The sequence below is a fragment of the Barbus barbus genome, assembly GCF_936440315.1.
Source record: "Barbus barbus genome assembly, chromosome: 42".
Classification (NCBI taxonomy): Eukaryota; Metazoa; Chordata; class Actinopteri; order Cypriniformes; family Cyprinidae; genus Barbus; species Barbus barbus.
In genome coordinates, this window is record NC_136720.1 from 17,499,800 (window position 1) to 17,525,249 (window position 25,450).

The 25,450-nt window shown below is 39.3% G+C and overlaps 1 protein-coding gene across 2 annotated transcripts; it reads right to left on the minus strand.

Moving 5' to 3' along the window:
- Window positions 1-12,312: 12,312 nt before the first annotated feature.
- On the minus strand, window positions 12,313-24,957 carry LOC306861555 (dual specificity tyrosine-phosphorylation-regulated kinase 2). 2 transcript variants are annotated; one of them, XM_079403893.1, is made up of 3 exons: window positions 24,550-24,957; window positions 23,908-24,038; window positions 12,313-16,988 (listed from the first exon to the last, which is right to left on the minus strand). In XM_079403893.1, exons 1-3 carry the CDS (start codon window positions 24,602-24,604, stop codon window positions 15,396-15,398), a joined length of 1,779 nt encoding a protein of 592 aa, XP_079260019.1. In that variant the 5' UTR covers window positions 24,605-24,957; the 3' UTR covers window positions 12,313-15,395. The 2 variants fall into 2 exon arrangements, with proteins under 2 accessions (XP_079260019.1, XP_079260020.1); XM_079403894.1 differs by having other exon boundaries at window positions 12,319-16,988; window positions 24,634-24,951.
- Between the last annotated feature and the right edge of the window lie 493 nt (window positions 24,958-25,450).

The following is a 25,450-nucleotide window of genomic DNA, read 5'->3' on the forward strand; positions in this document are numbered from 1 at the left end:
TTTACAATCTTTAGAAGCATGTAGTCTCAGCTGAGGACAGTAATTGATAAACTGTGCTAGCACATGTTTTTTTCATTTTAAATTATAATAAACCAACAACATATATATATATATATATATATATATATATATATATATATATATATATATATATATATATATATATATATATATTAAATAACATTATAAAAAACATAAAATATCATAACATTTATAGGCAGCAGGCAGAATGTAGGCATCTTTATTCTACATTTATGTCTTAATAAACCACCTAATTTGTTTGTGACCCATGCTTCAAATGATGCATGTTTCCATGATGCATCATTTTCAAAGTATCCTGGGATCCCAGGGCAGCTTTATCCTGTACCTGCTTAGAGGCCAGCTAATCAGATTAGCTCAATACGCAATTCCTCACTTTGATTCTGCAATTACACAGCTAAAAATCACAAAGGAGGAGGACATGACTTAAAGGGGCATCTTTCTTCATCTAGACACAGACAAGCTTATTTAATCCAAAACTATAAAATCAGTACACCACAGTTAACAATCTGTTTAATTGAACATTGTTTTGATATAGAGAAATGGCTTGCTTTGTATGGGGCTAGTGTTATACTATATTTTGGATGTAGATTAGCTTCACATTTAAAGTTATCTATCATTTACTCAAACAAATATTAACAAGAGAAGTAGTGATAAAAGAATTCATATTTTGTGCCCTTTGACCTTTCACACATTAGGTGCCTTTACATGGAGCATTGTAATCGGTTTAAAAGTCCAATCTGAATGAAAATGCTCCATATAAACACCTCAATTGGAATAAAAATGCCCAAACCGAATGAAATTGTAAGCGGTTTGAGAGGGGTGGGATAAACCTTTCTATAAACCAAACAAAATTAAAATTCTTCCATGTAAACGCTTTAAACCGATTACTTCCAAGTCGAGTCGTCAGAACATAAACGCGATGTCAGCAACGCAGTCCATTCTGTGATTTTGGGACACCGACACTACAGTAGAGACTGGGTAATAGTGAAGGTATAAAGTGAAATTTTTAGTTATACAGTTAAAAACACATTAGAATGGAGAACGCTTGCTGTGTTATGAACTATCTGCTCTCATGTCCGGAGTGAAAAACGGATCTGAAATGAAGCGCAATTTTCTGCTTCTCAGCTTAGAAACAACACAATGATGATAGAGAAAATATAGCTCAATGAAAATAAACAACTTGAAAAATTTGCCTTTGTCATTTGCATTTATATACATTACAGATTCATTAATTCCGATCAGCTTGAATTTATACGTGCTCACGCCATGAATATTGTACAGCATGAAAACACGTTTGTTATGTGTTATTGCGATCACTCCATAAAGCAACGCTCCTTTGATTTTGTTCAGCAACTCTTGGTAAGAAATCGTGTATTTGTTCCATTTAAGTTCATTAAAACTGTGTAGTATCAGAGTACAAGTCATTTCAGAGCTGCATTACAGATCGAGGGGCATATGATTTCTATGAGCGCTCCAATGCAAGGGATTCAAATATTAACCATTTATTCTAAGCAAGTGCAAGCATCTATTAAAAATATTAACGTAAATATGGGCGTTTTTTCCTCTGGTGACTTGTTTTTGTTGTCACTGTATCCTAAAATCGAATGCACAGGCACATGTAAACACCATATGTAAACAGTCCACCTAATCTTTCAATCGGAAGGATTTTAATCGGAATGACAAAAAAGTGTACATGTAAACGTGGCTATTGATACTGTCCACCAATATATGTGACCTTCCTGCGATAGTATGACAGTCTTCATTCTGTCACTGTATCTTGGCCTTATACGCTTTGACACAAACATACAATTTATTGCTCTGGTTCTAATTGTGTAATGGAGTCACATTTCTCCAGAGAACGATGTGCTAGTAAAATGATGCCAATAATATCCACACCCGCTAAAAGACAAGCATCAATGAAAGGCATATATTGTTTGGGTGAAAAGTATGTGTGCCTCTCTGGGTACTCTTGACCTGTACATCCTCAAGGGCCTTAAGTGTCCTGATCTATTAGCAGTCACAGAAATGCATTTCACAGAAGAAAACTGCAGGTAGTCTAGTGCTACACAGGATGAGATGCCACAATTATGAAAATCTGATGGCCTGTTTTTGAATTTAAACAACAGGAAATTAGCAACAGGTCAACAGGTAACAACAAAAGATCATCTATCAGAACTGTGGTGCAGTGGATTATGCAAATGCTTTTAAGAGCACTTAGCTCATATAGGGACCCAGGTTGAGTCCATGACACGATACCACTCGCCACTTTAATGTCTATACTAAGCAAAAATGTAAAAAACTAAAGTGATATGTAGTTACTGGTGCAGGGTAGTTTTCTGCATCAACCACTAAATGAAGATAGATAGATTATTTTGTGTTTGCGGCATTGCCATTGGCTCAGGACTTGACAGTCTGGGATGTCTATGTCTCCTCAGTTCACATAGAGGACCTTTCTTGACAAGCTCATGGTTCGACAGGAAAAGTTTTCATCTCTGTTTGACAGCTGCCTGTTAAAAAGCCTCATCCCTATCCAGTCCATTGTTGCTCCCTGAGGGACCTGGAAAGACAAACAACGATGAGAGAACCAGTTGCGTGTATAACCTGCCCATGCTGTGGCCAGAACAAAGATTTATGTGTGACGAAATTCAAATTTCAAACTCTGCCAATGGCCTAAATTGGACCCATGGGCTACAGGCAGAAGAAACTTGAACCTGAAGCTCCATAGTGCGTGCCATGTGCAAATATATCATAAAGTTCATTCCCCTATATAGACGGCAATAGCCAGGCCCAGGGACTAGAGGCTATTTCAAAAGCTGTTAATTAACACTGATACCTGGGCCTCGGCGGCCTCCTGGTGGCAAGCCATGTGGCTAGTGAAGTCTACATTTTAGACCCTGTAAGCATAATGATAGAGAAAAGCAACACCGTACCATGAAAAAGCACTGATAAAAGGTTGTAAACGACTTGGCTCTTAGGGTGTGAAAAATTATCCTGTAGTGTGCCATTATATAAACAGCTTTGATGGGTACTCACATGAGACAGCATGGATACATTATAAAGATTTCTATTTATTTCTGGCCTAGGGAATAGCTCTGTCATGAAATTACAGCTTCAATAACTATGATATTAATATGTATAGAAGTATATGTAATGATACTGTAAGTATAGAGGAGTGAAACTTGCAAAGCAAGGAATGAAGTGATGTTGTTCAGTGAGACAAATAGTCCTGCTAATAGTTGCATTAACATGACAATTAAAGGGTTACTCCACCCCAAAATGAAAATTTTGTCATTAATCACTTACCCCCATGTCATTCCAAACCCATAAAAGCTTTGTTCATCTTCGGAACACAATTTAAGATATTTTGAATGAAAACCGGGAGGCTTGTGACTGTCCCATTGACTGCCAAGTAAATACCACTGTCAAGGCTCAGAAAAGTATGAAAGACATTGCCAAAATAGTCCATCTGCCATCAGTGGTTCAACCGTAATATTATGAAGCTACAAGAATACTGTTTGTATACAAAGAAAACAAAAATAACGACTTTTTTCAACAATTCGTCTCCTCTGCGTCAGCATATGAAAACCGGGAGGTTTGTGACTGTCCCATTGACTGCCAAGTAATCGTCTCCTCTGCGTCAGCTTAGCGCCATTTTGGAGAGTATCTGCTGGACGCAAACTGTGTGTGCTGTTCTGTGTCAGCCGCGCCACACAGATACGCTGTTTTCGTTCAAATCAAAGCGTAAATAAACATAGAAGATGTATCCGTGTGGCGCGGCTGACACAGAACAGCACACACATTTTTGGGTGGAGCAACAGGGAATTGAGCCAACAGAAAAGGAAGCTTTGGGAGCTCAGGCTGGCCAGGCAGAGGGAGAGAGATAGGCTGGTGCAAATGGAGACTGATACAGAGAGGAACTAACCAAGACCGAAATAAGCATAAACAAAACCGAATGACATTAAGAGGGACAAACAGGAGAAACCAGAAAAATGAAAGGACAAGAGAACAGGCAGGGTGACAAAGGGAAAGACAAGGTGAGAACACGTGTTGTCAACTGCAGCACAGATGAACCATTGGTGTGCTTGTATATCCAGGTTTCACATTCAACCATGCTCACAAATACACAACCAAAATGAATAGTTATCCGGTTTGACTACCTTTTGTTTGAGTCATGTTGGCAGCACTGCTGTCCCCACATTATCCATTATGAAACAACAAGAGAGTGGAGCTGGCATGAAAAGAAGGCCCTGTGCCATGCAACTCTAACAAAAGGACTCCCACATATGTGCCGTTTACTGGCTGAGATTCTTGTGCTGAAGAATAATAGGCCCATGTAAAAGCAAAGTACTGTAGGATTTGTGGCTTTGTGCTTATTTTTAGGTGCAATGGCTGATGCAACAACAGTAAATTGTCTTTATTTTAGATAACAACAAATATTGGCAGGAAATATGTTTATCTACTAAATATCACTCCAATCTGACCTGAAAAAGCATAGGGAATTGGTAGAGACTGGTAAGGCATTATGGCTATCTCTAATGTACATGTTTGGGGGCTCTTGTACCTGTCTCTGGTCCTGAAACCTCTGGAAAGATTCAACTTATTCATTAGACTTCTCTAGTTTCAGCATCCACTTCAAAATGAAGCTCTGCAAACACTCACTTTTGAATGGTGAGTGCATTTCATTGCTGTAGTAAATGTCTGTGCAGTTTCTCTGCTGTCATTAACATCTGTCTGCAGTTGAAGCTTCCATTAGAGTAATGGATGTACTCACCTGAAAGCAAGTGCACTGTCATTTTTCTGCTCACTAAGCATAACTGATGCTTATAGTTTCTGAGTAAAGGACATTAAATAGATGTCAGATATTTCTTGACAGTTAAACCTGATTTACAGCTGAGTGATTAACCACAGTGCCAAACATATAACCTTGCTCAGGACCTAGTGTACCTGATCTGAGTGGCACACAGTTAGCAGGGCTGAGGCTAAATATACAAGGGTCATGCAGTGCAGGACCTTTATACAGAAACAGCTGCTTGCTGTTTGTCTCTGAAGAACAGGTAAACACTAATTTGATTTCAAGTCTACTGTGACTGAGGGGGGCAGAAACACTCACATTGGCAGGCCGAGTGTAGAAGAATGTGAGTCCTGTGATGTCTGCGGGTGAGGAATCCAAACCTCGCTCACAGCTTCCACCAAGTCTAGCACCACAGGCCTGTTAAGAGAACTGCACAACACATTCATATACAAAACAGATCGTTTTTAAAGTGAACACATAGTAGTCATACCATGTGGAGCTACTTTGCAGTCTGGTGTCACCTGCTAGAAGCCTCACAAGCTTATAACCTGCCTACATTAATTAGTGTTGATTGCATTAGGGATTTATCTTCTAATCTGTTGCTTTGCAACTGCAAAGAAGGAAAAATTGACCAAAGATTATGTGAGGAGTAAAATAACCAAGACTAAAATGCTTTTCCAAGGAAGCACTGTATTTTTGTTGAACTGCAGATTGAAAAACAATACTGGGTCACAAAACTAATTTCAAAATCTTTCTAATTTACGTACATCTTTTATAAGCTGCTCAAAACTGATTTAAACCAATAAAAGTGGATAATTAAGAACACAGCAAAATCATCATATTAAATAAAACTCAATCTGTTAGAGCAACTCATAATTGTAACAAATTAATATTCTGTGCAGCATGATTGTCACGAATCTGGTCCATGCTCTCCCGGTTAACCACCACTAGAGGTCACCCGCTCACCACATGGACTTTCACACTACACAGCACATTGGACTCCATTTCCCACCATCCATTGCACTCACTAATCACTCACAGCTGTTCACACTGATCACGCCCACACCTGATAACCATCTGGCAATCACCATCACCCAAACACACACTATTTAAGCCTGGGACTTGCTCTTGCTCGCTGCCAAGTATTGTTAGCCTGTCTGCACTACAAAGCGTTCTCTGTTCCTAGTTTTCCTCGTGGTTTTCCTGTGTTCTGATTCTTGCCCGTGTTCCTGGTTTTTTTCTTTCTGCCTTGCCCTGTTTGGATATTGTACGCCGATCGTTGACTATGCCTGTTTCCTTGACCACGCTTCTGTCTTGCCCTCTACATACCTGTCTGCTGTTGGTTGACCCTGCCTGTCTTGACCATGTCCTATAATAAAGCTTTGTAAATGGATCCACATGTCTCGTCAGCCCTGTAACAATGATAAAACTGAAAACAAATAAGATGATCCTTCATTTACAAGTGAGGTACAAGGCAGGCTACTTATTTCTTCCAAGCAAACAGAGCAGGTTTAAAGTCATTATTACCATACACTTTCCCTTTTCTTCAGATAACTGAAGTCAGCAGCAATAAGCATCTAATTACCTCTATAATACTATTCCTTGCCTGTCTCTCTCAAATGGCTACTTGCTTTATATTTAGGTAGGAGAGATTAAAAGTCTTTTCTAATCTGGCAGAACAGATACCTACATAAAGATATTGGCAAATTGCAATGACCTCTACCACAAACAGTGACTGAGATATTACTTGTTAGTGCAGGATATCAGAGCCAAGCAGTGGATCTTGCCTGGGGCCTATATTTGCAGGGCTGTTAGGATGAGAAACAATTAAATTAGCAATTTATACCATGATACTGTTCAACAACAGACAGTGTACAACAATATACTATTTACAGTTTGCATTAGAAAGCAGATGTGAAGCTAAACTGCTTCAAAATCATCTTCAGCCAGCTGAAACAGCACATCCCTATAATATTCATAAAAGATTCAATCAGCTTCCTGTGATGCTGGAAAGTGCTCATTCAAAACCTTTCATCTCCTCTGTTATAAAGCGGTCGACAGCAGAAAGCTCCCCTTTCTTCTAACCTTTCAATCGACTACAATGCAAAGTCATGAAAAAGCCACTACGTCATTGCAGACAAGTGTTAAAATGAAATACAGCAAATGAAGATCACAGTAGTTTGCATATAATAATTATAGTTCAAGCTGTGGTTTAACAAATATACAAATATTTAAGCCTTGTTTTGCCATAATATTTTAAATTACAACCATTACCTTTAGTTTAGAATAATAGAGAGACTACTCGAACTAGCATGATCTATCACAGGTCAAGATGTATGCACTTGAATGCAGGCACTCTGATCCCCTGATTCAAAGCTGCTCCTCTTCCCTCTCGGGAATTCTGATGGCTGAAAATAGCATGGCTTCAACTCAACTGACTTAACAGTTCCTGTGAATCATGGCGGCTCCCTATTCTCACTCTCGCACATTCCTAATATGGTGAGGAAGCTGCTCCAGGCTGCCAGCTTCTCCAATATTATCGAGGGTTAATTATCCTGTCACCACTTACGAGTAGTTTTTTGGATTGATGGATTCAACACAATCCTGAACAACGAATCCTGACATTTGCAAATATCGGTTTCAAATCACACCTCAAAAGCAACATACATGCACTGTTGTTAAACATGCCAGAAAAAAACTTCTCTAAATCCAGAATGCAATTGCAATACTTTATTTCCAAAAACTTCATTACACACATTAAACCCAAACATGACCACTAAGTGTAAATTCAAGGGGTTATACAATGCAGGGCAACCCTGTGAACTATAGAGTTGTGATCTATAAAATAATTGTATCTGTGTTGCAACTGATATTCAGATGTAAATAGTGCTTAAGTACAATTTACAATAGCAGTTTAATTGTTTAGTTTTAAGGATTATAAACTATAACTAATATAAAAATATACAGCTAATTCAGATTTTTGTAAATGGGAGAGAAAACAGCTTAGTATTTACTGTAACACTTACATAAATATAGAGGCAAAGAGAAATTAACTTCTTTCACTAAGGGTCTCAGGCCCTCCCATGACCCTCAAATCAGCTGACATCATTACTGACGACAGCACCTTCTGAGGAAGATTAGCTGCATTTACTGGCCCACTGCCAGATATTAAACAGACAAGTTTTAAAAATATCTTTATGCTAGGAAGTTTGTTTAAGAAAAACACAGTAAAAAAAACACTAAAATGCAAAACAAATCAAAACCAACAAAAAGTGGGGGGAGGGGGTTTGTATATTAAAACGAGTGAAAACATTACTATCACTTCTTTTATGGAAGATTTGAGTTCATAACTAGATTATTTCTTAGTGCAAGACTTCAGCTATGTAATGATGCATGATGAAAAAATATCATGTGTAAGTTTACAAGAGATGCAATATGCGGGTGGTGTTTTGAATGGCACTCTAAGGCTTTAGGACATAGAATCCTGGTCCTCTCAACAATGTTTGGCTTGTAGACACTGATCATTGTCATATCATTCAGTTGATGTGAGGACCAAGGGTGGTATCAGGTGCTATCTGACCACGAGAGACCTCTAAGGGTGTTCATATTCTAGCTGATGAGCTAACTTCAAAGAAGAGGAGCTGCACTCCCTCCAGCTCAAAGGTCAGCCTCATTTACTCTACTTCTTAGAAAGCCTGTTCCTCGTGCCCCAATAGGCCAAAGAGGTATTTTGCTGGCAGCATTAACAACATAATAATTACTTATGCATAAATGTCCATGGATGGCATGACCACCAGGTTATGAAATAGAACATAAAGCTGAAAATACTGTCAGGAGTCATATTTCTGTTCCTCGTGAGATATGAACTGAATATGGAACGCTGAAAGGTTAAACTTGGTTTCCTAGGTCATGCAAATGCAGTACGCTTAAGAAACTGAACATTGTTAGAAAAAAAAGCACATACAATGAGAGTAAAACCTTTTAAGAGAGTAAGTCCCTATGGATTGTCAGTACTTAATAGAACTGCATGAAAATTCAAGTTCTTTTTAAACCGAAAACTACCTGAAGATGTTATATATATATAATGGGGAATGAATATAAGTGGCTCAATACATTGCTCCAAGTTTTTTATTTTTTCCTAATAATATGTGGTGCAACTGAGCTTTTATTTACTTATTTATTTTTTGTCAGCTTTGTCAAATTCCTTGAGTAATCTGAATGCACAACCACTATTTGGAGAAGAAAAAAAAATCCATGTTTTAAATGAAAAATGCTTTAATATATCAGTCTCAAAAACATCTAACAGCATTTATATACTTAAAAATAATTTATTTTAAAGAAATTTAATGGGATTATGATTAAACAGAGGAGTCAACATAGATGGTTTATTTTACTCTCTGGGGGAATACCTGCATTCCTCTGCATTCCAGTGGTATGACATCACATGCTCTGTTTGCTTACAGAGGCCTATCACGTGGGCATTCTTCCCACAATTGCTTGCCCAGCAAAAATGAAGAAAGGCCAATCAGCCAAAACAACAGAAAACTGTATGGAGACAAAAAAATCCCTTCTGCCACCTGTCTCTGAGTTATGCTAACTTGACTGCTTTATTTCATGAGTCATATAACTGGCATAAAATAAACTGGAAAGTTTGCTTTAGTTCACAGTCATCTTGAAGTTTTTATTGTTCAGCTGAGCTCATATTCTGAAATCAACGTTGTCAGCTTAATATGTTACTTAGCATTGCAGAGAATTGGACGGATCAAGAAAGATTCAAAGCTGGGGCCTGTACCATTTTGGTAGATGAACAAACAGAGTTACAGGATTAGTTGAAAAAAAACAAACCACTCCAATCTGGCTTTGTTGGTACCATGATGCTGATCATCAACTTTCTTTGTCAACTCAGGCTTTGATCCTGAGTTTGTGGAGCATAGAATGTGACATCACTGGTGAACAGCCAATCACAAGCCTTGGTTAAAGGTTTTGCTAAAGGTTAAGAGATTGAAGAATATGATGAATTTAAATGCATTTACAATAAAAAAAAGTACTTGTTCATGAAAGAGGACAAATAAAATAAATTATCTTGCTTTATCAGTGCAGTCACAAGTGAAACTTTTTAAGTTAGTTTATATAGTTGGAAATATACAGCAAAAGAGACTCGAACATGTAAGGTCACGTAATCATTTTTATAGCATTATCTATTGATTCTACAGCTTATTTATATTGCATACGATCTGTATATATTAACATTCATTTAAAATAAACTATTAAACTAAAATTGCTAACCCGGAGCAGGTTAGCTATGGAGTGTAAGTTACTATGGCAATGAACGCAGCTAAAATCCAAGCCACTTTCATGGTACCTAAAACCCAGGATTGGCACAACCTAAACTAAAACTTACCTGGCTAGCCAGCTAATCCGGCTGCATGGTACAGGCCCCAGTATACACCAATCTGAAGAACCTATGAAAAACAAAATCTCCAAATCTCTTTTTTTTTGGTACTCTACAAGGAATATAAAGACACCAAGATATTTTCCATCCCTCAGTTGAATGGTATTGTCTTCATGAATGGCTTAGATGTTGGAGCAAGACTAATTTCTAATATCATGCACTGATAACAAAAATATGCATGATTGTACAGTAATTATGACCTAGAAGACTAAAAGGTAGCCTGTGGTTGGAACTGATCAAAGAATTGACATGTTATAAGCCCAATCAAATCCCAATCATTACCCCAAAGCAGTTGGAAAGCCTATTAATAGTCTTCCTTTAAACCAAAATAGGCATAGACAGCAACACAACTTCCTGTTCAAGTCTTATAAAAGACCCAGATCACCACAAATTCTCAGCGCTTTCCATTCGTCAACACTGAATTAATTAGCACTACAGACAACACATTTACACTGATGCCAAGACTTTCTACCGAGGAACATCTTTATTAAAGTCAAAGAGAGCAGTTCTTTAGAAAGCTACCACACTGCAATATTTATGATTGGTTGTTGGTAATCATCAAAAGACAGAGGACTTTTTAATAAAACACATCCCGCAAATTGGTACATTAGACACTGAGGAATCACAGACATTCTCCCACCTTTTGGTGCACTTGAAATAGGAGTGAAGCAGCTTTCAGATCTCTGCCAATGACTCATTTATTTGCACTAGCTAGAGTACTGTTGGCATCAATTTTGCCCACTCTGTTTTTTATTGCCTCAGGATATGACTCAAGAAAAGTAGCAGAAACACATAGTCAATGGGTGGTCTTACCATTTATAAGTGGGATTTTCTAAACTTCCTGTAAATAATAAATGCAGCCATGCTGTGCACAGAACACAGCCGCCAAAATAAATCTCCAAATCTCTAAAATTGACAACAGGCTGCTGCTTATTAGTGGTTTTGTGTTATTACAGGTAAAACAACTTTCTAGTCTCTCTATACTTTATTAATAGCCCACACAGTGTGTTTGCATGGACAATATCTCCATCTTTGGTATCCAAATTTCCTTTAAGGAAAACCACAACAGTGCACTCAGAATTCTGCATTGACACAACATGATAAAAGATGAAAAGGGCTCACTACACAGTACTTTAATGAATAATGCTGACATGCACTTAAGTTCTCCTCCCCCAGTTTTATTAGCTCAAGCTACTGCAGTATTTATCAAAATGGATGTAAAGTATTATACTGAAATATCAAACTGAAATGTTGCTTACAGGCCATCTTTCAATCTGAGGTTCCTAGAACAGTACCATTGCAGAATTCCCTTAGTTTATTAACCATGTAGCTGAATATGGACTAGTACTGAATGCCTAGATCCTTAGAAATCCTTTTGCAGCCCTTTAAACAAATCTTCTTTTGACAAGAACTAAAATTGCATGTATCTTTTTCCATGGCAAAGCTGATCAAACCTGCACCTGACTTGATTTGACCACCTGGTTCCAGTGACTTGATTATTGTAGAAATGTACGCTTTTCTCTGTAATTATTAAACCTCCTTGGGGTTAAGATGGTTCACACCAAGAATGATAACTATAATAACTATTTTTGACTGTTTATTCAGCGTGCACACTTACACTATTCTGTGAGCACAGTGCAGAGGCACTCTTTAAAGTAGAGTGGATTTTGATTGGCTTCCAATGTTTTTATCATTCATCAGCTGGGGAAAGACTCTGAAAATGATTCCAACAATATTGTTCCTCAGTGTTATCTTTATATAGTATGGAAGCTAGAAAGATTTTTAAAACTTTATGGTTATAGTTATCTGTCTTGATTATTCTCAAGAGACTTAAAGCCACAATAGTGTTCATTTTGTGAACTGAACCATCAACCCTCGGTTTTCTTTATCTTAAGCAATATCCACTATACCACACCACCCCTTGCTAATGTGTGGTCAAAGCATTCTGTCACACAGATGAGCTGAACTGACTGGCTTAGATTTTAGGTATTTCAGATTGCTTAATAACGTCACCACAAAAGCATTTAGTAAAGATGGACATTAAAACTTTTTATTATTAATATATTCCAGCCACAACAATAAAATTTAACAAATGATCACTAGAAAAAAACTCTTCTTTCGTCAGCTGTACAATACATACAGTATCATTAAACTGGCCGCCAACAATAAAACCCCACTACATGTAGTGTTTTCAGCAGCATTTCACAAAATTAAAACATTATACATATGTACACATCCACATCAAATTCACATATGTACAGTACGTTTCTGTGGCTGAATATAAACAACGTCAACTTTGTTCCTCCGTTTAAAGATTCGTTTTTAAAAAAGAACTAAGCGAAGTTGACAGTGGGTAGCTAGATTCAAGAGTTAGGGCATACATTTAAAAATCGTAAAAAGCACATTGTTTTAAAATGTAACTTTCAACCACGTAGTTTGATTTTCCTCAACAATGCTACCACTGTATTGCACACTGGGATGACAACTGACTCTCTGTGGATTTCTTGGGGTTGCAGTTTTCACTGCTCTGGAGATACATCCAACCATATCAAGTAACAGAGGTTTGGAGGTATGCTACATCTGTCAGACATTTTAACAGGTGATGTGACTGTCTAATAGAGCTCAAGCATCCTTCCCCAATCATTACCTCTCCACAGAGGATTATCATTTTCAAGACATACCCTTGAGTGGCTTGATGGCCTCTTGATCAGGTAAAAAGAGAAATTCTGGCTTCTTTTCCCTCATAGCCACCAACACAGAAAGGAATGCACTTTGGTATGTACCAAATGCCCTAGATTAATAAAGTACAAGAATATTACAACAGTCTGAGGTAAAATATTAAAATGTGTTCTTATTTCTATTGTAATAAAATTAACCAAATGTATCTCCTCAAATACTTTGATGATGTTAAGACAACATGAATGCAGTGCTGAAGACACTTGTTCTATGTCACTGTAGTAATTGTTGTCTCTTACCAAGACATCCCTGTTGCAAAAGGGCCCAAATGTTATTTCTCCTCTCTAATCATAATATAAAAAAACATTGAGTGCCCAAACTGCATGTACAACCTCAACTGTGCGGCCACTTATTCCCATGTCCCATTTAATGAGGTTTTGGAGTATCTTTGGGCGATGCTCAAACATGTGCAAGAGAATCACCATGAGTCTTTCAAAGTAAATGGAAGGGAGAATCGTTGTTTGAAATAAACTGAATGGCATTGATAACCAAAGGCACATTGTATTAAACCTAAGGGCACAATTATTCCACACTGCTGTCAATTCACAGAACAATAAAAAAAAAGTGTAAAGTACATTGTGAAATGCCTGCTGATGTTAGCAGGTAACTTCTGTATCTATAAAGCACTATGGGTGTCCAAAGGGGCCTGAGCCCCTGTGCAGTGTGCAGTAGGCCTGGAGGGCACTGTGTCAGTCTCCAGTGGGGGGTGAGGGATCAACTTGAGCATTACAGCTTTGCTGGTCTCCCTGACAGCCCGTAGTTTGACCCCCATCCACCCTCCCACAATCCGTGACTGCTTGAAAGTAAGCAGGACTACCTCCTGCTAGAGTACGATGTCAAAGTAGTGGCAGATATATTTCTTTGCGCATTACACCATAAATCTCTCGAATTATATAAAAGCCACATTCGGGCCACTGGTTCCACCTATGTTAGCTCTTCATTGACAATAAAATGAAACAAATAAACTTATTAAGCTTTTACACCCATGTCTATCAAATTATTCTTTCCATGTCATAAATGCTACAAAAATGGCCAGCCTTTTTTTCAAATCCAACTGTTCTGGATTTGGGGGAAAAGTGTTATTAATAACTTATTTGTAACATTATTTATTATTAAAAAAAGGGAACAACCTTTTAGAATTTTAACTCTGACCTGATATTAGCAAGTCCACACAATGATTATGTAACAATATGAGGGTATGCAATGTAGCCACCTGTATTGTCTTAGTGGTTATAAATTCGATTCAAGACTTGAATCACGTGTCATGCTCTGCCATAACCTTGTCCACCAAAAATATTTATCTTCATTAGCATCATTACTTGCTTGCATTCAGGTAAATGCAATGCCCTGCCTTCCTATTCTTCAGTTCTTAGTCTTAGTCACTTCAAAAAAGCATTCACTTTAGAGACAAAAAAATCTAGACCCTAACTTGCAAACTAACCAGTCTTCGTTCATTGTGATTACACAACACTGTTTTGATCCATGAGCATTAAGTTTCAAGCTATAAAAAAATCATAAATAAAAAAAGGTAAAGCACCATTATTTTTCCTTCCAGGACAGTACTTGTTCAAAAGCAACTCTTCCAGCGAATAGCTTATAATTACATTAATGTACACCAGTCAAGTACTACTGAGAACAGTAATGTTTCTATCAAACTACATAAATTCCTTTAAATTTGCCATCAATCTACTGTCGTGTAGACCACTCTAGACACTCTCTCTTTTCCTCATTTAATTTCTTTAAGGAATGTCAAGAGATTTATAGGCACCAACCAAATCTATCATGTAAACATTGTTTCTTTCTGCAACCTAATAACAGTCTGCAACATGCACTCTCCATTATGATCGGTTTCTCTTACAATAGTATGTTCTATATTAACAAAAGAATGATGCTGGGAAATGCAACAAGCCTCAGATCACATAGCTTTTAGCTAAATGCATTTTTAATCCTCACCCATTAAAGCACTATTTATCTGACAGGATCTGAGGGTGGTGATTAAAATTTTAGAAGCACACAAAACAATGTATCCTACCATTACTTCATTGTGGCGAGGCCATTTACTTTTTTGCTACAAGATTTAGGTATTAAACCAAGTGGGACTTTTTGTTATTATAGACCAGATTGTATGAATGCTCCTTCAAAGCAGCACTCAATACAGCCCTGAGATAAAAACTTAAAAGTGTTGTTCCCCCTTTCTTGGCCATTTGAGCTTTCCTAGAAAAAAAAAAAAATCCAACTAAAGGTGCTACGAAGCAGTTCATAAATGGTGGATATGCATTAACGACTGTTATTCCTAAAAATGCCACACTTCTGAATGCTCAGCTTTGCACAATTTCCAATATTATAATTTCAAAGAAAAAAAGAAATTAGTGTTCAGCTGACTAATTTTGGCAACACCGTCCTTTGTTGTATATTCCCATTGGCATCAGTCATTTGTGCCAGGTTAGTCCTTAACTTTGCGGCTGAGCCAGAAGGGGGAGGTAATTTGGAGATTGAAGTTATAGCACCAGTACCCTCAGTGATCCGCTTTACAGTGGTTTTCTCCCCAGTGGGAGGTTTTGGCAAGCGTCTTCTGAGCCATGGGTGGCGGAGGGCCTGACTAGGGGTCATGCGCAGGGACGGGTCCCACTCTAGACACTGTTTGAGAAAGTCCAAGAAGAGGGGGTCGTCACAGCCCTTAAGTGCTGTCACCCAGTCCCTGCTGCCTGGTGGACCTCTGAGCTTGCCTCTACGTGACCTTCCCCCATTCAAAACCACTGAGCCATCAGGTAAGGTTGTGACTGTGCAGTAACGGGGGTATCCCTTTGAACTGACAACATTTTTGGCTCTCTTAGATGAATCCAGTAGCTTCTGGGAGGGCATACCCAGCAGCTCTATGACACATGCTAGTTGGTCCCCTTCATCTTCTCCAGGCAAGAGAGGGTACCCTGTAAGTAATTCCGCTAAGATACAACCTAAGCTCCACATATCAATTGGCATCCCGTATCGAGCACCCAGAATGACCTCTGGGGCCCTGTAGAAGCGTGACTGGATATAAGTGTAGACCCGCTGATGCTCGTAGCAACTGGAGCCAAAGTCGATCACTTTTATCCCACTGCGCCCCTGCTGCTTCAAAAGGATATTCTCAGGTTTGAGGTCACAGTGAATGATTCTGTTCTTGTGTAAAGAGTCGAGACATTGCAAGATGGAGTGTGCAAACTTGCGCACTAGTGGCAAACTAAAGCCCTGAAACTTATTTTTCTTGATAAGCTCATAAAGGTTCATGCTGAGCAACTCAAACGTCATGCAGATATGGTTACGGAATGTGAAGTTCTCCAGCATGTGGATGACATTCATGGTGGAGTCCTTATCCTGTTTGCGTAAGTGTTCCAGAATGCGAATTTCCTCAGCTGCTTGGCGATGGAATCGCTTTTCGTTCCGTACCATTTTCAGGGCCACTTGCTGGTGGTTCTTGTGGTCGTAGGCCTTCATCACCTGCCCAAAACTGCCTTTACCAATAACCTTTAGTACCTCATACCTATATGCTATATGGTCATGGGGCACGTGAATATAGGAGCCCTGATCATCATCATAACCTCCATTGTTTGAACCCCCAACTACACCTTGTCTTTTCTTTGCATTTGGACCTATAAAATAGATCTCAGGGTGGCTGACGATCTCTTGGTGTTCAAAAACTGAAAGCTTAGACATGTACTGTTTCATGGCCTGCTCAGGAGTCAAAGGTGCTGTCTTGGGTTTGCTTTCAGTTGATTTGATGGAAGTTGAGCTGCCTTGTCGACCCTGGCTGCTTTCTTGCTGCTTCTCTGGCATGGCCAGACCTGCTCTACCTACGGGTGTCAACCCATTGGGTTGTGCAGACAACACTGTCCGATTGTTGCTGTTCTCCTCGAACAGCTGTTGAACGTGGATCTGCTGGTGATTCCCGACGTGCAGATGGTCATTCATTGTGTGCTTACTGCCTCCAGCCTGGATAAGGTAAAACAAAAACAACATGCATCATTTGAGGATTGATTCCAAAATAAATTAAGAGAACACAGCTGATATAACAAACCAAATTTAAAATTTGACAAAACAGACTAGAGCTATAGAATCTTATGAAGGTATTGAAAATTCAAGTCATTTCAACCCTGTCAATGCTGATGAAAGAACCTAGGTCTGTTCTACTGTAGCAAACAAAATATTCAAAGCAATCTCTTAAAGTGTAAGGTGAAAGGAAGGTCACTTAAGGCCAGATAACACAATTGTTATAAGAATGACTAACAATTTTTCCACGATTCTCTACAACAGGCTTGCATAAATTTAATTGCATGTGTATATACATATACTAATAATGAAGAAGAAGAAAAAAAAAAGACAATAGATTCTTGTGCTTAGCAAAGCCTGGATAGGGTACAACTAAATGCTCCTTGTCTATTCTTATTGGATCAATTAATGAAGCTTCCTAAACTAAAGACCAGAGATCAGCACATAATGGGGTGGTGATGGCGCAGTGGATAAGACACATGCCTTTGGTGTGAGAGACCCGGGTTCGAATCCACTGTGAGACACCAATGTGTCCCTGAGCAAGACACTTAACCCCTAGTTGCTCCAGAGGCGTGCGACCTCTGATATATATAGCAATTGTAAGTCGCTTTGGATAAAAGCGTCAGCTAAATGAATAAATGTAAAAATGTAAATGTAAATATAATCTACAGAATGAAAAGAAAGGCTTGAAAGACAAAATGTACAGAATAAAAATAGATGAGGCACTTATGTATTATCCTAAATGGTATCCCTTGCTATACATTGACTTCAGACAGAACATTATGGATCCTTCTCACATAATCATATAAAAAAAACTTCTATTACTATTACTGTACTATTCTTGCAAACGAATCAATGTTTTCAAGACTGCATGGTTTGCATAATTTACTTCAAAATGTTACATAACTGGTCTAAAAGATTGGTGTCTGAGGTGTAGAGTGCAATTTCTTAACCTTTCAATTTAAAAGCTATTTGTTGTTATACCTTGTTTTTAGGATGGGGAAATCAGACTTGTGCACAAAGCTATGGAAGGCAATTTTTTTGTTTATTCAAGGACATTAGACACACATTTCCTGCTTTCCTGAATCTCCTGCCCGGCAAGATGCTTGCTTCATTGATAATATGATTACCTCTGCATCTTGTTTTTACAAGAACATCCTGTTGCTTCAGTCAGACGTTTGTGGCAATCTTATTCTATACAAAAACAAAAACGCTTACACCTTTGAACATGACTCCCCTTGACATGGCTGCTGTCCTGTTATTTCGGGCTGATAGTTTTAATGGATTAGTGTTTATTTTTGTGTTTTGAATGGTAATGCTCATAATCAACTTAATTGTGCTTTATTGTCTAATCTCAGCCATGCTGTATTCACGTGCAGACAGAGTGATAATCTCCAAAACTAAATAACATAACAGGGCAATACAAGTCTTTTGATTTTTACGGATCCTTTTCATCTCAACCTATCGCTAATCCCCCAGATGGTCAGTGCTAATGTTTCTACACCTCTGACTGAAGATAAAGAGTAATACCCAGCTTGAACTCTAAATCCAAGGGCTCTGATACAATCTGCTCTTAAAACACTCAATATACAGCCGTATTTATTTTTCCCTGGCTCACAAAAGACAAGCGCAGTGACAATGATGTACTGTTGAACAACGAGGCTCTGGTTTAGAAAACTGTATCATTCAAATCTAAATATAAATGTAACCAATAGCTAATCCTAAATCAATAAACCAATCGTTAGGTGTCAATAAATAAATCGCACCAGTTCAAATGAGCAAATGATATGAAGCATAGATTTATGGATTAGTTAAGGCAGGGTAGTCTAAATGATTTACCCAGCCATCCAAAAAAAAAAAAAAAAAAACTTTCTAAAGGTAAAGGAACCATTTTCAGAGATTACGCATCATACATAAGATACTCTTCCATCTTGTGTAGCAACTAAGAGTGAATCTGAATAAAGCTTCAATTTAATTCTTTTGTTGTAGTTGCCTGCCCTGTCGATCTACATGATCTGGACAGGTGTGTGTGTGTGGGGGGGTTCATGGAAAGGACATGCTTGCTGACAGCTGTAGAGGACACAACTGGAGCTGAACAAGTGTCACATTTGTTCTGAGAGATCATTCTAATACTCCCTTACTCTGCAAAATAGGTGATAAAAAGCTGTGATTCAACTGCCCTTAATAAGATTAACTGGACTTTGAAAGGTATGACACTCGAATTTATCAGAACAGAGATTTTAGACAAATACAGACAGAACAAGTCCCCAAGTTTCCTACTAAATGCCATACATAATTTGACTTGGTAGACAATAAAAAAGCATCAGAAATTAATTTCAAGAGCTTATACAAAATCTGCTTTAATTTGTTGATGTAATCTGTTACATAACCAAGTAGTGAGCCCTTCAAAATTGCTGTCAACTTAAGCATCGTCACATCATAGCTCATCATCACACCTAATTACCATGTAAGTAATAAGCAAGGACAAGGTGCAAGTTATAATTCCCAGTAAGATGTGAAGTTTATTTTGCATCGTCAGAAACCTGAAATTCCTTCCTAAATGGAAGCAAAGCAAGGTCTGCATGGTCTTCACTTATTCAATGAAACAGGGCATACATATAGACATTGTATTAATGTATAGTAATGTTTCTGCAGCTTATCAGTTAAATGTCATTAAATATACATGTTGGTTTAAGAGCTAGATTTGCAAATACAATGCTAAAATGTAATTTGATAATAACATATCGCAGTAAGTCTTGTAAGAGAATGCAGACATACAAATGCACCTACCATGCGAGCCTGTGTCTATATTTACCCCTATTAGAATGACAGCTAAATAAAGAACACTGGGGTACTTAGTCATAAATGGCATTGATCCAATTCTTGCATTTAATTCAGAATAACATGCCAAATACACTTATATGAGCTGTGATTCTTTAAACTTTACTAATAAGCTAATTACTTTACTGTCATGCATTATGAGTTTATATATTAGAATATCATATTTATTATTCTAATACCATGCAAAATATCCTTGCCATGCAGACTCAATGAATTATAATTTTGAATGTATAGATTTACATAAGGAAATTCACTAGATGACCGATTTCAGCTGTGCCTGTTGGCGTCACACTGATGGCCTGAGCATTTCCCATCCCCCACTACTGGCAGCATACAATACATCAGCCAATGACTCTGAGAGAGCTACTGATCATTAGTACTGCTCATATTCCTTTCCTATAAAATAATCCGTTTTATTTACCAAAATAAGGGGTAAAGCATGCATTTTGGATTTCAAAATTTTGTCTTCTTACTACTGTCTCTTAAAGGGGTCATATGATGTTGCTAAAAAGAACGTTATTTTGTGTATTCAGTGTAATGCAATGTGTTTATGTGGTTTAAAGTAAAAAAAACAAAAACATTATTTTCCACATACTGTAATTATTGTTGTTCCTCTATGCCCCGCCTTTCTGAAACGATTTTTACAAAGCTCATCCTTCTGAGAAGCGAGGCGTGCTCTGATTGGCCAGCTATCCAGTGCGTTGTGATTGGCCGAATACCTCAAGCGTGAGATGGAAATGTTACGCCCCTTACCGTATTGTGATGGCGTTTCTCGGTGAGATGAAACTAAAACAATAAAACCCATTACAAACGAGGCATTTGTTGCATCCAGTGGGGACATAATTACTGATTATAATGACTTAGACTGTCTTTTTACACATCGCGTTCCATCACGCTGCATAAACATTACCATGTCTGCATTTGTGATTGGAGAAACGACAAACAAGCACTACTCTACACTGCTCAAAACTCGTGTTTGAATAGTCAGTTGTCGTACTTACAAGGCTGTGAGTCAGAAGCGTCAAACTGTCCTTGCAAAGTTGGAATTGTCCCACTTTATAGAAACAGCCTATGTGCAAGCCAGCATAGTAGGCTACTCTCCTGCCAGGTTCAGGAAACAGTCCTCCGTAAAAACAGTGTTGTAAATACAACTTAACCACTGATTTCTAGTTGTGCCCTTTTTTGGAAGCCCAAACAAAGTAGATACGTTTTCACGTAACGAAACACAGCGTCTCCACGACATGGAGGCGGCAGCAGCAACAATACTACAGCGAGAATAAAAATCACACCCTATTTCATTGCGTATACGTTTTGTCACGGAACACTGAGAGAGCGCCGTGGAAAAGACAAAGTCTGGGTCCAAGTGCAGGTAAGGATCTATTTTAATAAACAAAAAGACCAACAAGGCAAAAAACAAAACAGTATAGCAACGGGATACATAAAACGGCAACTATAATCAACACAATGCATGTATCCCCAGAGTTAAACAGCACTACAGCAAATACGATCAATTACAACTAATACAAATAATTCAACCAGGCAGAGTGGTGAGGGAGAGGAGAATATATAGTCTGTGGCAATGGGGAACAGCTGAGGGTGTAATAATGAGTGTCAGGTGAATGGAATCTGGAGAATTGAGTCCGGGAAGATGGGAGATGGCGACCTCTTGTGGTGAGAGGGAGAAGCGCAGGACCCGGACTCATGACAGGACCCCTCCTCTAAGGAACGGCTTCCAGACGTTCCCAAGTGCCCATTCAGGGGGATGGCAGAGCGGGGGCAGAACGGTGGGGATCAGGTCCGTGTGCTGGAGGGGGACCTGGGGCCTGAGGCAGCGCCGGCGGGATGGAGACCCAGGGCAGAACTAGCGGCCACCACAGCAGTGTGTGTGGAGCTGCCACCTTGGAGCGGGCAATGGCGGGCTCCACCGCTTCAGGGGCACATCAGCCTCGATGGAACTTTGAGCAGACACTGCCGCTTCGAGAGATCTGTGAGCGGGCGGGAACCACCGCCTCGGGAGGCTCGTGAGCGGGCACCGCCGCTTCGAAAAGACCTGAAGCGAGCTCCGCTGCCTCGGAAGGAACATCAGCAGGGTCCGCCGCTTCGGGAAGGCCTGAAGTGAGCTCCGCTGCTTCGGAGGGAAGATCAGCGGACTTCGCCGCTTTGAAAAGGCCTGAAGTGAGCTCCGCTGCCTCGGAGGGAACATCAGCGGGCTCCGCCGCTTCAGGAAGGTCTGAAGCGAGCTCCGCTGCCTCGGAGACAACATCAGCGGACTCCGCCGCTTCGGGAGCCTTGTGAGCGGGCACCGCCACCTCGGGAGAAGCGAGAGCAGGAACCGCTGCCTTGGGAGGACCGCAAGCAAACCACGCCGCTCGCACCGACATCAGCGGGGGCTCCTGCACACTGCGTATCAGCCCAGGACGCTCCGGGAACGGGTGTGAGGTACTGGGTGCGGCCGACGAGGCTTCTGACGCCCCTTGGATCGCCGCATCGGGAGAACTGTGAACGGGCTCCGCAGCTAACTCCACCCTGAAGGCCGAGCCGCTCAAATGCAGAGCTCAAATGTAGTCCTCCAGAGACTCCTCGGGGGTCCAGTATGGCATCAGGGATTTGAAGGGCTCGGCCAGGTCTCCGTAGAGAAAGACCATGAGGCAGGTTTTCTCAATAGCCGACCGACGAGCCACTCCAACGAAGTCCCTGGCATACTCCTCAATGCTTCTGTCTCCCTGGCGGATGTTGAGCAACCTCCCTGCTGCACCTATGTTTGCTGGTTGAATTCTGTCACGGAACACTGAGAGAGCGCCGTGGAAAAGACAAAGTCTGGGTCCAAGTGCAGGTAAGGATATTTTTTAATAAACAAAAAGGCCAACAAGGCAAAAAACAAAACAGTATAGCAACGGGATACATCAAACTGTAACTATAATCAACACAATGCATGTATCCCCAGAGTTAAACAGCACTACAGCAAATACGATCAATTACAACTAATACAAATAATTCAACCAGGCAGAGTGGTAAGGGAGAGGAGAATATATAGTTTGTGGCAATGGGGAACAGCTGAGGGTGTAATAATGAGTGTCAGGTGAATGGAATCTGGAGAATTGAATCCGGGAAGATGGGAGATGGCGACCTCTTGTGGTGAGAGGGAGAATAGTGATGTAGACATATGGGGGCGTGTTTGAATAAGCATTTTAGGGGGGCGTGGACAAGTATTAACTTTTATAAAGAATATTTATTTGGTTTTGAGACTTTAGTCTTTGCAACTTCAGGGATCTTATCAATGCACAATCAGCTTGTAACACTCTAAAGAGAAAGGAAAACTTGAAATCGCATCATAATGCCCCTTTAAAAATGCAAAAGTGCTGATTTTGTCCAACCACATCCAATATTCCACTGTCTTAATCATCAACAAATTTAATTTTTAAGTATGTATACATGTCAGACTTTCTTTTATGTCAGAAACTTTGTCATACATTGTCAGTGTAACATCTCACAATATTGACATAATATGGACCATTGCTTCAGAGCTCTGAACACCACATGCTATAAAAGCAATGAAGTGGGTGCTAGGGGTCCGAAGAAAATTTGAAAGAGAAAAAAAGACTTTAATAAATATATATTTTAGGGCTGTCAAAGTTCATGTGTTATAACAATAACCTATCTTGCTCACTGTGACTTGTAAGTAACTATTCTTTTTAAAAACAGCTGTCAAACACAAACTTATTGTGAAAAGCACCATATAAATAAACTCAAATTGAACTGAAAATGGTTTTCTTAAGGTACACATAGCTCGGACATGAATCTAAAAGTGAAGGAAAAACACATACAGTGAACTAAATACAAAGTAAATATTTTCCACATTTTAAATCGTTTTGAATTCAGTACACGAGACGGTAAAAAAACAACAACATGATTATTTGTTGAAAACATTTGTATTTGTATGATTAATTTTGAAAACACACATAATGACAACAAAGAAAGGGACATTAACGGTGGAAACTGCAAGCAAGAAGGTTAATTTTACCGTGAGAGAGTTGCTGTTCCTGAGTGGTGGTAATGTGACGGGAGATGTGGCTTCAGTCCCTGCTCCAGCTCGGGGACCCCCGATGCCCAGTCCTGGGGAAGACTGTAGCTGGCAAATCTCACCCCCTTTGCCTGTTGAAAATCAGAAAAATGTGTTTGGTAATATTGCCTGTCAGTATTTTTAAAAGGCAAAATAAAACTATAGCCCGGTGACGCATTGATACATAAGATGTTTATCGATGACGAAATTTAAAGAGGACCGGAATGATACTTAAACCATTTGACAACCACACAACAAACAAAAAACAACATTTGCACAACGAAAACCAGTAATACAGACACACGAGCAATAAAACGACAATTACATTTAAAAGCCATTAAACCAAAGTGCTTGGTTTCTATATCTAGTCTCTATAGCAACAGTAATAATTAACTAATAAATGCAAAAACGGCCGCTGTTTCCGGGGCTTATAGCTACTGTACTCGACCATACAGTCAAAGGCGAGCAATGAAACGAAAAGCTGCGAGCCTTACACGCGTTATGGAGCATTTAAATCGGATAAATAATCCATCTCCTCAATCCAATCCGGAGAATAAACGAGACCGGCGTCGCCCTCTTAGATCCGGGCATTGGGTTCCTTACCAGTCGGGTGGACAGCAGCAGCGGCAGCGGCAGCGCAGGGTTTCTTGGTTAACATGGCCGCTGGAGAATCACACACTTACTTACGCAGAAAATCCACTTCAGAGTCTCTCCCCTCCTCCCTGTGATCACCCACTCTGACTGCTGCTACTCCAATCAGCTACATCCAGACCTGCGCGAGCAAACTCTAAATGCTACCCGATTTCGCGTTATTATCACTTGGAAACGTGCAAAACAAACAAAGACGCACGCATGGCTCTGTACTGATCGGCACTTTTGGGCCTAGGAAATTCTGCACAGCCCGCAGCATTCTCTCACACACATACAACAACTGGAATATACTTTAAACCGGTTTAGGGTGTTGTCTGGACTTATCTATCAGCCTAGTTCGCCTCCACCTTCTTTACTCTCCCCTCCCCGTGTGGCAAGCCATGTTCACATATCTATGAATAGTATCTATTAATGCAATAGTGACACTTATCTTTTACAAAGGCACTAATAACCATTAATTTGGTACTGGTGTTTACTCCAGATGTGATATTGTCTATTTACGGTTACATTATTCCTTAGTCATGCCAGTAGCCTACTTATTTTTAGTTAGTTGTAATTACTCAAAGATTTTATATTTACCTATTTCCTGCTCACCTTAGTAAATGAATGAATGAATGAATGAATGAATGATACAAAAAGTAAGTCTACTACTAAAATAAAAACAGAAGTCGTAATATTAAAATGGCTTGCCATACTCCACCAATCACAGTCCCAAACAGAGCACAGTTAGTTTATATGTGCATACTGTAGATTTTATGAGAAAGCAGTTTTAAACCCGTCTACTTTCACTGGTAACATTTGTGATTAAAATGTACTTTTGAGTTTGAAGGGTCTAAGAAAAGAGTTGGTATTT

What these genes read in the sequence shown, in the direction of transcription:
- LOC306861555 (XM_079403893.1), bottom strand. Translation starts at nt 24,604, where the DNA reads ATGTTAACCAAGAAACCCTGCGCTGCCGCTGCCGCTGCTGCTGTCCAC. An exon ending in TGCTGCTGTCCACCCGACTG is followed by an intron (nt 24,039 to 24,549) that starts GTAAGGAACCCA and finishes GATTTTCAACAG; the next exon opens with GCAAAGGGGGTGAGATTTGC. An exon ending in GGAACAGCAACTCTCTCACG is followed by an intron (nt 16,989 to 23,907) that starts GTAAAATTAACC and finishes TACCTTATCCAG; the next exon opens with GCTGGAGGCAGTAAGCACAC.